Source organism: Solanum verrucosum, unplaced genomic scaffold (assembly GCF_900185275.1).
Source record: "Solanum verrucosum unplaced genomic scaffold, falcon-dt-bn FXZP01000079.1, whole genome shotgun sequence".
In the NCBI taxonomy this organism is placed as follows: Eukaryota; Viridiplantae; Streptophyta; class Magnoliopsida; order Solanales; family Solanaceae; genus Solanum; species Solanum verrucosum.
In genome coordinates this window covers 605489-619915 of record NW_026020368.1, presented here as the reverse complement: position 1 = coordinate 619915, position 14427 = coordinate 605489, and the positions used below count along the sequence as shown (strand labels likewise).

General features: G+C 33.9%; 2 protein-coding genes across 2 annotated transcripts; one reads left to right on the top strand and one right to left on the bottom strand.

Annotated features, from left to right (window-relative positions):
• Positions 1–575: 575 nt before the first annotated feature.
• Positions 576–2371, top strand: LOC125838096 (uncharacterized). Its single transcript, XM_049517152.1, has 3 exons — positions 576–1105; positions 1833–1954; positions 2054–2371. The coding sequence occupies exons 1-3, from the start codon at positions 695–697 to the stop codon at positions 2202–2204; spliced, it is 684 nt and encodes a 227-aa protein (XP_049373109.1). The 5' UTR covers positions 576–694; the 3' UTR covers positions 2205–2371.
• An 847-nt stretch (positions 2372–3218) lies between these two features.
• LOC125838079 (UDP-galactose transporter 1) lies at positions 3219–9975 on the bottom strand. Its single transcript, XM_049517135.1, has 5 exons — positions 9619–9975; positions 6406–6655; positions 5374–5581; positions 4218–4449; positions 3219–3571 (listed from the first exon to the last, which is right to left on the bottom strand). The coding sequence occupies exons 1-5, from the start codon at positions 9727–9729 to the stop codon at positions 3350–3352; spliced, it is 1023 nt and encodes a 340-aa protein (XP_049373092.1). The 5' UTR covers positions 9730–9975; the 3' UTR covers positions 3219–3349.
• Positions 9976–14427: the final 4452 nt, after the last annotated feature.

Genomic DNA, 14427 nt, shown 5'->3' with positions numbered 1-14427 from the left:
AGTATTCGTCCCGGTAATTCCGATCCGGTTCATCCCGATACCGATCAAACCGTCCCGTTCCAGTACCGGTTCATTCCGATGGTTCCATTCCGATCCGTTGTGCAGCCTTAATAGTGTCTATGATCAAACAGAATTTTAAAGTTTTTCATTCTTGTAGTTAATTAAACAATAACTACAACTGACTTTTATTTACCAAACACATTTTGTTTTTCTTTAAAAATCTTATTAATTGATTGATTATTTATCTAAACTTTCATCTTATTATCGAAATCTGATTATCCATGTACCCTAATTTTGAGAACAAATAAAATACTTTGTTTTGTTTCTGAACACAAAAGTGAAACGGCCGAGAGAGTGGCAGTAGTAATTGGGCCATTTGTACAAAAGATTCGACTTTAGGCCCCTTAAAGAATCGACCAATTTCATCATCAAAGCTGTCAGCATCTTCAATAAAATAATATATTTCACCACTCACCAGTATACAGCCATAACTAGCTCAGTCATACCCGTGAGGCCGTGACCCCCATTTTTGCCCCCTTCCACTAAACTCTACACCTACAATAAATTAACATTAAAATCATCACCAAACGTAACCCCATTTCATTATTCTACTCTTTATAGCACTTTCTTGTGTTGAATGAACAAAAAAAAGTTGATACACATGTTTTGAGGTTGAGTTTGTATACAGTGAAAAATGACAATGAGTTCGAGTTCATTTATGAGGCAACTGAGTGGGAAAGAAGGGTGGAAATCGACGTCGAAGAGATGGGGCGGTGGGGGTGGAGGAAATTGGAAGCAAATGGAAGCTGGTTTTAACAATATGTGTGGAGGAGGAAATGGGTATAATGGTGGGTTGGTTATGAGGAAGAGAGTAATGGTGGTGGTGGATCAAAGTTCACATACGAAGCATGCTATGATGTGGGCTCTTACACATGTTACTAATAAAGGAGATATACTCACTCTTCTTCACATTGTACCTCATTCTTCGTCTTCTTCGTCTTCCCATTGTGCTAATAATAAGGGCTTTTCTTCTGATTCATCTTCTTCATCTGCTGCTCATCTTGCTAGTTCCCTTGGATCTCTGTGCAAGGCTTGTAAACCTGAAGTAAGTTCCGCCGGTACACCTTTTTGGCTTTCTTCTCATTATGCGCTCAAATTGCATTTGTCATTCTGCAGATGTTATGCATCTGATCTTTATTTTTTTCTTTGCCTATATATTTTTTCATATATATAAAAGAAAATGTTTTCAAATGCACGCTAAAGCATCCTTAAGGGCAGCCATTTCTGTGAAAGGATGAAGGTTTTTCCATCGTTTATTTTCCGGTGGTTACGCGGAGTGAAGAAGGGTTCAGGGTTCATCTGAACTACCTTGACGGAAAATTACACTATTTTTTTAATGTTACATTGCAGATGCTGAAGCCCTTCAACTTCTTCATGTGTTTATTTTTTTTTAATATTTTTGAATATTTTTTGTAAAAATTTCCAACTCCACGCCTCTTTCGTGCTCACTGTTCAATGTATTTTCTGTTCCTTTCAGATGCACGCAATAATAAAGAGGGGAAATCATTACTAGTGACAGTTTCTTCTTTTCCTTTGCAGAGTTTTCAGATCTTTTTTTTTTTTGGCTCTCAACCAAACAAAATTGCAGTAGTTTCGTTTACTGGCTTTTACATTTCCCTATTTTTATTTTTTATTTTCCCATAAACCAAACAAATTCATTTTTAGCATTTATGACCTTATTGACTTTTTGTTCTAAGGTTGATTTTTATTTTCCCATAAACAAAACAAATTCATTTTTAGCATTTATGACCTTATTGACTTTTTGTTCTAAGGTTGAAGTGGAAGCACTAGTAATACAAGGACCAAAAATGGCAACAGTAATGAGCCAAGTGAAGAAGCTGGAGGTGTCTGTGTTAGTCTTGGGTCAGAAAAAACCCTCTTCTCTCTTTAGCTGGTAACTACATTTTTCATATTTCTTAAATTTCGTGTTCAGTCAAACTACGAGGATTTTTCATTTAATTAATTTTGCAACTCTGGTACTACTACTCTACAGTCTGTGTGGGAGGAGCAGTGAAGAGGAATTTGTGGAACAATGCATCAACACATTGGATTGTTTGACAATAGGAGTAAGGAAGCAAAGCCAGGGCATGGGAGGATACCTTATCAGCACTAGATGGCAGAAGAATTTCTGGCTCTTGGCTTAAGTTTTTAATTTAGTTTAGGAATTAATATTACTCACTATAATATGGATAATAATTTGTGTAGAGAGCTTTCAGTACTAGTATTTCCTATGTAGCATTCCCTAAAAAACAAAAATTACTCTTCTGGTGTGTAATTTTATATATATAAATATATCTAAATGCTAACTGAGAAGTTGTTATTGTGTGTTATATATGTTTCCCCTATTTCTATCAGCTAATTAACCAAATTGTTATGTACCTTTGTTTATGCTCCTTACTTTAATGCTTGTATCATGCTTTAGCTAAATGGCATGCCTGTTTGGTAAACAAATAATTCTGATTCTCTTGGCTGAATACTTAACACTGAGTATATGAGACAGTTATAGATCGGTTTTTTTGGATGAAGGGAAAAGGGCATTTTAGGGTGTGTTTGGTGTGAAGACCCAACACCCGCTCCCGACTTCGACATGGGACCTAACTCCTGAACTCAACTCTCTATCCCGACCCCAACCTAGAACACGACTTTTGATCTCGACTTGGGACTCAACTACTTGATTCTACCCCAACTTCATTGGCCCCTAATTCTTAACACCTAAGAGTCATTCTTCCTTGTGTATGGCAAGAGTGGGCATATTGCTCATTTTGGTACATCATATATGGACTGGTCAAGTTTGAATCAAGTCAAAATCGTTAGACTTAAATCATAAAAAGTAGGTAGTCCAAGAAGCAGAAGGCCCAGAACAAACATCGGTCTAACAACAATGATCCACACCAGAAGTTGAGGTTGAGTGATCTATTTGCAAATTTTGCTTCTATAATTAAAAAGGTGTTATATCTAGCTTCAGAAAGATGCATACAGTAAAAAGCTGTGGGCAACATAAGAACCCAAATACTAGCCAATTTGGAGTGTGGATGAAAGGCAAATAAAAGATTTGGTATCGGAAGTATCTAAATGGTACATTAGACAAAAGTGAAATGAAACATTTCTGTGCAACTCTTCTATAGGCAAAATAAAAACCAAATCTAGCAGCAGGGGATGAAGGTAAAATAAATAAGTTAAATAAGAAATTCTCAATTCGATTTGCCTAAACAGTAATTAGACAACAATGAACGGTTCGTTTCTTCTATACCAAACTTTTAGCCAGTTCATGTTTCGAGTACACCCGACATTAGACTTTATCCTCTAACTTCTCGTTTACTAGAGGGACAAACTCCATACTTTTTCTGGGGGTTCGAGGTGTACGGGGAGTGCCTGGTGTTTGTTGTGAGAGCATGTGCCTCACGTACCCATAGAATGTACATCCGACAAGTGTTATTGCACATCCAACTGCATTCATCATTGAGATTGGGTTTCGAAAGATAAGCCACGAACAAGTTACAGCAACGGCAACCTGCAAAGGTAATGAATCAAAATAAATCAAATGCAGAACTTCATAAATAAGAAATTAACACATCTAGATGTTGTTGTGACTAATTATAATAAGGAATAGAGTGACTATCATAAAACAGAAGTGGACAAGTTAGGTGGGTAACTCGTGTTTGAAATGGTTCAGATTTAGCTGTGCACTCATAAGAGAGATTTGTTTGTATTGTCTTATTTCACATGCTATCAAGGCTATCTAAACATTAGCTTAATTTGAGAACATCAATCTGTAATTTCAACTTTCATATGTTGAAGAAATGAATCAAATATTTAGTTTGTCAACATCTGATTAAGCGTTAAGATCAGTTAAAAGCAAAATCCTATCAGATATGCTCACGTTGATTGCTGAGATAATTTGGCACATGTATACAATGCATATTTATTCACGACGAGATCTATAAATTTGTGTTGCTTAACAATGTTAAGGCACCAAACCACCGAAGTGCAATTGAACATGCCTAGTCAATTGAGCTAACATATAACAAATTATTGGAAGTGTAAAATCACCGGCCACAAAAATTGTTGGCTCTGTATGTATGAATACCAGATAATATATACAGCATTATTTTCATAACCATAGGCATTAGTAAACAAACTAAAAGCATCTCCCGTACCTTAAGGTTTCCAGCAACATTAAAGGTGACTGCAGTGGTAGAGTGAATGACGTAGAAGATAGAGAAATTGAGGCAGAAAGCCAACACACCAGAGCCAAAAATAATACAGAAGGATGAAAGAAATGGAGGATCCGTCTGTAGCCATGCCACTACTCCAGAGCCTTCCAGTAGTAAGGCTGGTAGCGCCAAGATCATTGTGGCAAAAGGTGCCATATAATATACCGTGTTTATGCTACAAAACATAAAAGTAATTCAACATTGCGTGTAAAAATAATATTGCCATAATTAAAAGCAGTGTCCAAAATAATACAATCATTTTGTTGATTATGAACACATACACAACTTTATCTCGGGAGCACATACGATCTTTTTCATAGGATTTCTGGAAAGATGAGGATTTAGGTTTAGGATCACACACCTATATTCCATATGAATAGGAATATGAAACTTGAAAATAAACTATCACGATGGAAATGGATACAAAAGCTGCCGATGATTCTAGTTCTAAAGATAAATGAAACACATAAATTAAGAATAACTGCAGACTCCCTGGTCTTTCCCTCGCAACTTTAAATTATAATCTTAAGTATTGTTATCATCAGTACAAATATTATCCCTAAAAGGGCTAGTAAAATAGACTAAGATGAGCAAATTGGATGAATTTGAGGGGAAAAAAGATAAGAAAAATCAAGAGCTTGAGTTCCTTTGTTGTTCCTTTTTATTTAATTTTCTTTTTCCTTGTAAAGGCAACATAATTTCTCTGATTATGCATTTCAAATTTTATCCTGAGTTGTTTCACTCTAAATTATGGCCTAAACTGGCCATAGAACCTATATCTTTGGTCGAAACCAGATAGGAGGGAGTAAAATAGTTCTCTCCTCCTTTTTAGCTTCTTCACTATTTTGTGATGATATGCCAAGGTAAAACCATCAACAAGGTGATGAACCCTGCAGAGGAATTATCATATTTAACTCTTCTTTCATGCTGACAATTAAGCTAGCAGGAACCACAGGAATCCCCACCTAAGCTGGTGGAAAAGGAAGTTAAAACTTGTTGCAAACCTCCTCTCACCCCAACCTTCTTAGCAAAACAAAGGGGGAAAGTACGTATATGAGAGAGAGAGAGAGAGAGGTGGGGTGGGGGGGGGGGTTACTACCTGTCAAATTTGTAACCATGCAGTAGAGACTCTGCAAGGATAGTCTTTGTCGATGTAGCCAGACAACCAAATAAGGCAGCACAAAATCCAAACGTGTTGAAACTTAGCTCTGTGATGGAGGTGAGGAGAATTCCTCCAACAATAGGTATCAAAGATGCCCAAATCCTCAAGTCAAAGTGCTTGCTCCAAACTAGCCACTGCAAAATAACTGTTACAAAGACATGGCAGTCAGATGCCCTCCATTGTTAAAGGAGAAAGAATTGAAAAAGCAGCAGAATGAGATTAAAGAGTTTGTTAGTTGACTTGACAAAGAATAACACTAATCCATATCCCGAAACATATAAGCACACAGATGAAGATAAGGTCATGAAGAATTGCTAAGATGTTTTGTTGTGTGCTATTACATATTTCGCAACAAGCTTGACTCATAAATTCTCTACTACTCCCTCTGTTTGAATTTGTTTGTCTTACTTTCCTTTTTAATCCATTTCAAAAAGAATGTCTCTTTCCTTTTTTGACAACTCTTTAATTTAAACTTTCCACATGGCATGCTTAAGACAACAAGATTAAAGGAAATTTTGGTACATTCTACATATCTTTAGCTTCTTTTTAAAAAAAAACTGGTAACATTTGTATTTAAGATCGTGCTTAGGTGGTACTGAAAAAACACATTTACAAATAAGTATAAAGGAAGTATAATCTACCCCAAAGCCGAACCAAATCTAAATGGACCCTAAAACATCTATAATTGACTCAGTTTAATTGGAGTAGACATTTGTACACCAAAAACAGAACAACACAATACACTTAAGCTTGACTTCCTGCAGGTTGTTGTTCCTATATATCTTTAGTATATATAGCATTCTACATACCTTTGTTCCTATATATCTTTAGTAATCTACATATCTTTAATTTAAGACCACAAATTCAAAAGTTTTTTTTACCTTCTTAAACTCTGTGTCAAGTCAAAACAAGACAATCCAATTGAAATGGAGGGAGTAATAAAATATAAAAGTTCTACCCAAAAATCACCTGTAGTTGCAGGGGTGAATGACTTTATCGTTTGCATAAATGAAACAGGGATGTAGCGCAGGCTGACATTGCCCAGCACTATGTTGATACAAAACACGAACGACATGGGGAAAATCCTTCTCCAGCGATCCTCAGGGTCAACCACAATAAGAGGTTTAAGCTTTAGCACTTTAATCACCGTGTATGCGCCAATAGCTGAGCAGATAAAGTGTATGCAAGACACTGTCAAAGGAAACTTAAAATCCATTTTCTGCAAAGGTTATAAGATCAACAGAGTATTAGTTATTTGTAATAATAACTTCATACAGTAAACAATGGGAGTGATAATAGAGATAACAATATCTCAAACAGCAGAAAGATAATTAAGTACAAATTATTGAACATGTAAAACATGCATCATCTCTAACTAACTTGAGATGAAGATAATTTGAATTTTATGTTATAACTTTTGGCATGGTTATAACAATGGGGAGCTTATGATAGAAACTGCCTTGGCATGTAGGAGATGTTCATCATGCAGGCTATACCTCTCTAAAATTATGTATTTCCATAACAAAGAAAAGTGGAAATATTCAGAGGAAGTATGCATTATCACAGGAAAGGCTTCTTTTCAAGTCCTTAATACCTGATTAGGAATAGTGCTTCACAACAAGCGACACAGTAAGAAGAAGGGGCAAGAAAAACAGATTGCTACTGCTGCAGTAGAATGAGTGCATGGAGGAAGACTTCACAGTTGCATATCAGTACTACAAGATAACCATAGCCTAAAAATAATCAGAACAAAATTCACCTTTGAGACATTTGGCGTCGAATCTACAAGACCCTACCAGGAGACAGATCCAGGAGTATCATAAATACAGCAAAGAACATTCTTGAAATATCCACACTACAACATCAACTAAACCTCAATTCCAAGTTGATGGAGTCAACTACTATCGATGTAGCTCCATTTAGACTCATCCCATACCACACTACATGTTGCTCGGACTCTCCAAAACTGATGCCACAATCTTGTCGGATTCTACAAAAATACACTATTTTTGGAGCATCCAACATGCACCCATCACAATTTTTAGAGAGTCCGAGCAACATAGGTTTATACTGACTTGCAAATTCCCCAACGAGATTAATACTCCTAGAAATTATTGGACTAATATAGACCCTTCGGGGTGGCCCAGTGGTTTGGGCTTGGGACTTCCATGTTGGAGGTCTCAAGTTCGAAACCTCTTGCCAACGAAAGCAAGGGGTTTGCCTTCTGGGTCGAGCTCGTCGCACCGGGCCTGCCTAGTGTAGGTTACCTCTCCTATGTGGTTTGCGAGCTATAGCATAGGAGCGGGGGTTTTACCCTGTGCGCACCCAAAGGGTAGCGGATGCGGATTTCCCTTGTCATCAAAAAAATATAAAATAAAATAAATAAATATATATATATATATATATATATATTGGACTAATATAAGTGTGCCAACAAGACTAAGCGTATTCTCAACTAGTTGGTACCACCTATATATAAATCTTCTTTTTTTTGCGTTGTTCCCTATATTTGGCTAAAGTCTGCATGGATTCCAAGCGATTTTAAATGCTTTGAGACAACTTCCTTCAGGGTGATTTTAGGTCTACCTCGTCCTTCTTTTAACATGTTCAATCATCATGGTTTGACATTATCGAACTGGTGCATCTCAATATTTGCATAGGACAAGATCAATCCATCTAAGCCGACAGTCTCTGATTTTATCCTTTTGATATGTTACTTGCACCTTTTGTCCAATGCAATCATTTTTAGCTTGTCTAATTTTGTATGACCGGACATGCATCTTAACATCGATAATTTTTTACTTTATTTTTATTTCTGCGACACCATCTTGTGAACATGTTGGACCTTAGCGGCCTGACATTCTCTTTCAAAAATTTGTTAATGTACCAGTAGCAATGCTATCCAGGCATTCATGAAGCAAAGGACACAGAGAAAAAGCAAACAATAACTTTAGACAGAAAATGTGCCTTTCAATTTGACTTGAGTTATTCTTCAATTTGAGGGGACAATGATTATGGATATGATGTCAGGAAGTTCACTCCATGACTCTGCCGTGCTTATTCCTTCAGGAGGATCAGATTTTTGTATTCCATTCCAGGGGAATGTAGTATATTTAATGCATTCATGTGCACCTCTTTTGGTGCTAAGCCCGAAAGTGCAGCTAATATAAGGTTTACACAATTCTTTGAATCACCAGAAGAATGAGGATGGCATGATAAAAGACAACCCTTAAGGAAACTCAATCCTATCTGTCACTCTAGATGTTGTAATGTGTTTGTCCTTCTTTTAATGTTTTAATCCTCGTCATGGTAAAATTATATACCACATTCAAGCACAAATCTCTACAAGTTAAATATTATTTGGAATTTGTTCTTGAATTCATACTTTCTTTTGTTTTTACTATCCCACCTCATCCTAATATTCATCTAGAGAGAAAGATACTTTCTTTAGCAAGCAAAAAGTAGAAATTTGCAGATAAGGGTCAAAAGTAGGTGGACTTTCTACCAACCACCAGCCATCACTCAAGCAAATTCATCAATAAATAAATTTCAGATAGTCCACCACACAAAAAATGCTGAGGAGATCGCTCATCAACCTAAAATTGGCAGCACTTGAAATAAGGAAAGCAAGTTTATTGCGAATACAAACGACAAATAGAAGAATAACTTGTTTTGTAGCTAAAATTAGAAGAGATAAAGTTTGAAACTTGTTCAACAAAAGACATACAGACAAAAAAAAATATGTTAGCTACAGTTCAATCTCTAGACAAAGACAAATTGCCAGCAAGGATCGTGCTACAATTTTCCTGCTTTGAACACCAAGGTACAACCCAAACCTAAAAACCACCTTCCCGAGTCCAAATCCGGCCCACGTGATTTTTAGTTGATATCAAATTGTAATTTGAAAAAAATAAAATACTTCTACCATAAGCTATATTGCTCGAACTCTTCAAATATGTTGAAAGATAATTGTAAAATACTCCAAAAGTAGTGCTTTTTGAAAAATACAACATGAGTGCGGCAACATTTTTGGAAATTCCGAACCATAAGTGAATGTTATTGGCATACAGAAATACAGACGGCATAATGAAATCAGATAATAACAGTGAAATTAATCAAAAAAAAAAAAAACGAAGAAATCTACATATGTAAATAGAAATACGGGAGATGTAAAGAACAAACCTGAAAGATCCACTTATTCATGATAATAACAGTGACATTAAAACCCCACCATTGAAGAATGGCGAGTACGGATCGAATCACAGTCCACTGACACAACCTGCTTTCCTCCATTTCTCTTCCTTAATAAATTACGCCTACTCTTTCACTAACTCCTTCTCTATAGCATCAATCAATCAATCAACAACGAAGATCGATCTACAACAACAAATTGAAAGAGAGGAGACAGTGAAGCGAAAGCTAAGCTGAAAGCATAATTCGCTTTTGTGATTTCTGATTCCCAAAAACAAAATACTAAAAAAATAATGAGAACTCAGACAAGAGAGGCGTGATTTTGTTTGTTTTGAAGGTACTGGGGGAGGGGAGAGGGGTAGTGATAGTAATTTTACATCACACGCACCGTACCCGGTCCCCTCGCCTTCGCTCTATAGGAAACTATACTTTCCATAATTATTAAATGGGGAATCAGATCTCCACAAATATTACTTACTCCTACTTTTCCATATTTAGCAAAATATTTATTTTTTTAAGGAAAAAATACACTTTTAAAAACTGAGAAAAATATTGTTTTATTAATGGTAATAGAAAAAACAAATTTTATAAGTAATTCTTGAATTTATTGTCTTCTTTTCAAGCCTGATCTCTTGACCATTCCACCCCTCTCCACCTTATTCTATCATGGTAATGTTTTAGTAGTTTACTTACAAACGCTTTTGGAATATTATTTATTTTCTTACTTACCAAATACTAGAAAATAAGTAAGAAATTCACTTGTTTTCGACTTAAAATAATATCATAGACCAAACACATATTAGGATCTATTTGGTCATGATTTTATTTTTTTGAAACTGTATTTAGAATTTGGAAAGCAGCCAAAATTTGTTTTCACTTTTATGAACTTTTCTTTTTAAAATTTATCATTTTATTTATATAAAAATGATCTTATTTAAATTAAATTTTAGGTTTAAATCATATTTTATGTATTTTAGAAAAAAATTATATAAATTCTAAATATTCTTTACAAAAAGTATGACCAAACATAATGTTAACTTCAATTCCAATTTCGAAAATTTTAAATAAAGGTAATTTTTTTTATTTGTTTTCATGATCAAACACCCACTATTTGTTACAGAATTTAAGTAAAATTATATATTTTGATGATAATATATCTAGCAAATAATTAAAGATGCCATGGTTAAACGCCTACTCAATTTGATTTCATAACCAAAAGTCATTCAATTATCGACATAAAAAATTTATTTTAAACATAAAAAAATATGCCTATTATTCGCCTCACTTGATAGACCCTACTAAAATTACATGAATTAAATATATAATTGCCAAACTTTTTTTATTTTAAAAACGACTCATAATACTTCTCATACACGACATTTTTACATGATAGACTAGTAATGTTTGCATTAAAACAGGATTTGTTAAATAGACGGGTTGATTGCAACTGCATTTAATTTCCAAAAATATTTTAGCAATATCCCAAGTTTTGGGGATCATCTTTTTTCTTTTATTTCATTAAAGTTTTCATTGATTATGCCATCAATCAAATATCAGAAGCACGACAAGTCGACAACACATGGACCTATCAAGAGAGAGGGTCTCTTTATCCATGCATTTAAATTGGATGAATGACTTTAATTAAAATATTAATAGTTGAGTGATTTTTTTTGTTAAAAAATATAATGTAAATTGACTTTTTAAGATAACTAGTTAACTACCCTTAGTTGAGTAATTTTTAAATTATAAACTAAAATTGAGTTATTTTTAAGAAAATTATATTATTAATTAAATGACCATCTCAGATATTATCTTATTACTCCACCATAATCTTCTTAATATATTTGTGATTCATGGAGAATTCACAAGCTAATACACGCTTCCCTTTTCCTAGCAAATTTTAAGTTTCTTTTCAACTTAAAAAGGTTTTGCTTTTTCATTTGAATCCCACGATATAAAGATTTAAACTTGAGTTTGCTTTACTTTCATGGTTTGAAAGTTACTTAATGATGAATACTCTTAATTTATTAGCTGGTCTATAAAATTAGATCAAATTGATGAAATTAAATTATCTTGGTCTATGATTATCAATTCAAAATTTTGAAACCGGAAAAGGAATCTAAACTTCGAAAAATTTCTAAAAATATTTCAGAACTAATTTGTTAGAAACTAAAAGAAATAATCTTGTTGGTAAAATTACTATCGAGTCGATATCTATCAGAAACAACCTCTCTATCCCCATAAAAATAGAGATAAGATAACATTTATGTACATTGTACCCTCTTCCGTCTTCTCTTGTGGGATTAAACAAACTTTTACTCCCTCTATTCAATTTTACTAGTCGCATCTTCAAAACTAAAGTGAATCAAATTAATTTAAAATTTGAAAATATTAATTTAGATGATCGAAAACTATATCAAAAATATTATAGGGTGCAATTCTTCTTATATTTATTATACATCTTAAAATATTGATCAAAATCCATACAGTTTGATTCTCGACAAGCGAAACGTGACAACTTAAAGGGAACAAATGGAGTAATTATTGTTTGAAAAGTATTACCTTAAGTTTATTCAAATACTATTCCATAAACCACCCACACGGATTAATCAAGCCTAGGAATGAAAAAGAAAAACTCTAGCATAAAGCATTTTCCGGTGTTTTCAAAAACGTTTTTGGGGCGAGTCTCGGGGTGGGGCGTACCAAAAGCGCTTCGGGGCGCAAATTGAAGACGTAGATCCATAAGGTGTAAGTCCTAGAATTTGGGGCGTAAGCCCCGAGCATAAAAACGTTAGTCTTGGGCGTAAAAATGTATGACCCGAGCGTTTTTAATTTTTTTTAAACCTTTTTTGCTTTATATCATATTTTTTATTATTGGTGTAATGATACTTCTCAAATAGTAATTATCATTATTTTTTTCTTCATTGCTGATTATTAATACCTATTTTAAATAAAATCATAATACTTTTTCTATATATTATAGGTTATTTATAAAAAAAAGTAGTTGTAAAATCATTGGAAGTTTCACTTTTGCTTATTTTCTTAGTAAGAAAATTATAAAATTGAATATACATGAGGCTACACCCCGTAGACCCATAGAACTTACGCCCCGTATCTCAGGGCTTACGCTTTGCCCTGTACTGCTTAAAACGTATCGCCTCACGCCTCCGCCTTTTAAAATCTGGCATTTTCCTTTAATGGGTCTTACATGATGTAGTAAGAACTCAAAACAACTATCAATAGGAAACAAAAAAAAAAAAAAAAACGATTCTCCAAACCTATTCCTAGAGTTTCAAATATAAAGATTTTAATTCCTTTCAAGTGAATTTCCTCTCTTTCTCTTCCCATTTTGTAAGAAAGAACTTTTAATTTGTTGTCCAAATTTCTGTTCGAAATGTTGCATTGTAACTACCTTCTCATCAAATGGGTTGTAATGTGGTGGTGAGATTGTTCCATCCTAAATCAAAGATTTCGAGTTCAAGCTCTGAGTATGAACTTTTTTTTAGGTTTGGGAGTGCAATCGAATGTGCCCTGCAATGGCAATCCAAATTTAATCGAAATTTTAATGCGAATTTCAAACACGAATGATAAATATAATTTTTTTAAAAAAACTACCTTCTCACGCCATCAGGCTTCTTTAGAAGCAAGAGGCCCGCCTAAAAACACACACACCATATTGCACGCCTATATGGCCTAATTAACGTGGAGAGTTGGGCACGCTCCCATTACAAACGATCCTTTTTGACTTCTCATTGTAACTTGTACTATTGGAAAAAAATTTTAACTTTTTTAATTTCTTGGCCTCTAATTTAGGTGAAATGCCATGTTCATTCATATCACCTTTTTGTAAATATTACTCTTATTTAATTTTCGTACTTGAAATGAGATCTAGTTTAAATGGTATGTTCTTGGGTATTTGGATTGTTTGTAACTATTTTTTTTTACATTGATCATCAAAGTAACTAGTACATGTTTAGCACAATAGCTAGGATTAAAGCATTTACAAGTGGATACATTAAATCAAAGGCTTTATTGTAGTAGTTGTTGTAGTTAGGGTGGGCATTCGGGTCATTCAGATTGGATATGAAAATTTATGTTTAGATTTTTTATTTACAATTTAAATAAGCTCGAATAGGATTTGTTCTGTTCATTTTTGGATTAATAGGCTTAAATATATCTTAATTTTAATTTTGAATTTTTAAGGCATATCATTAATGGTCTGAATTTACCTAATATATAATTTAATCATGTATGCATGACTATATAAAGCTTAAAGTTGAGAAAAAATATAAAAAGATATTAACTGAGTTTGCTAGATTTGTTGTGTTTTTTATGAATTGTTGATTGTGTTTTATTATATATGATACATGAAATTTATATATCAAAGCAGAGTTTATTTAGAGTATACTTAAGTATTGAATCATGTGTTGAATTGTTTGAAATTCGAAAAACAAAAATCATTACTTAAGTATTGTTTTTGTACATATGCACATGTCTGGTCAACATATTTTTATTTGTATATCAGTCATCTATAACTAATGTGCAAACATACATGAAAAAAAATGTAGACATACATGACTGAAAGTTTAATCAGTTTTTGCATACACTCCAGTAAAAAATATTTAACTTTTACCTTTTCAGGTCATACTCGCTCTGCAGTGCGATTTAGATTTAATCGGAGCTCCAATGCAAACTCTGGACACCGGGTGAGAAACCAAAAAAAGAAAAAAATTGCCTGCCAAATGACCCCCAAGTGCAGGGCCATCCATCTATTGGTCTAGACATACCCACAACCTATTA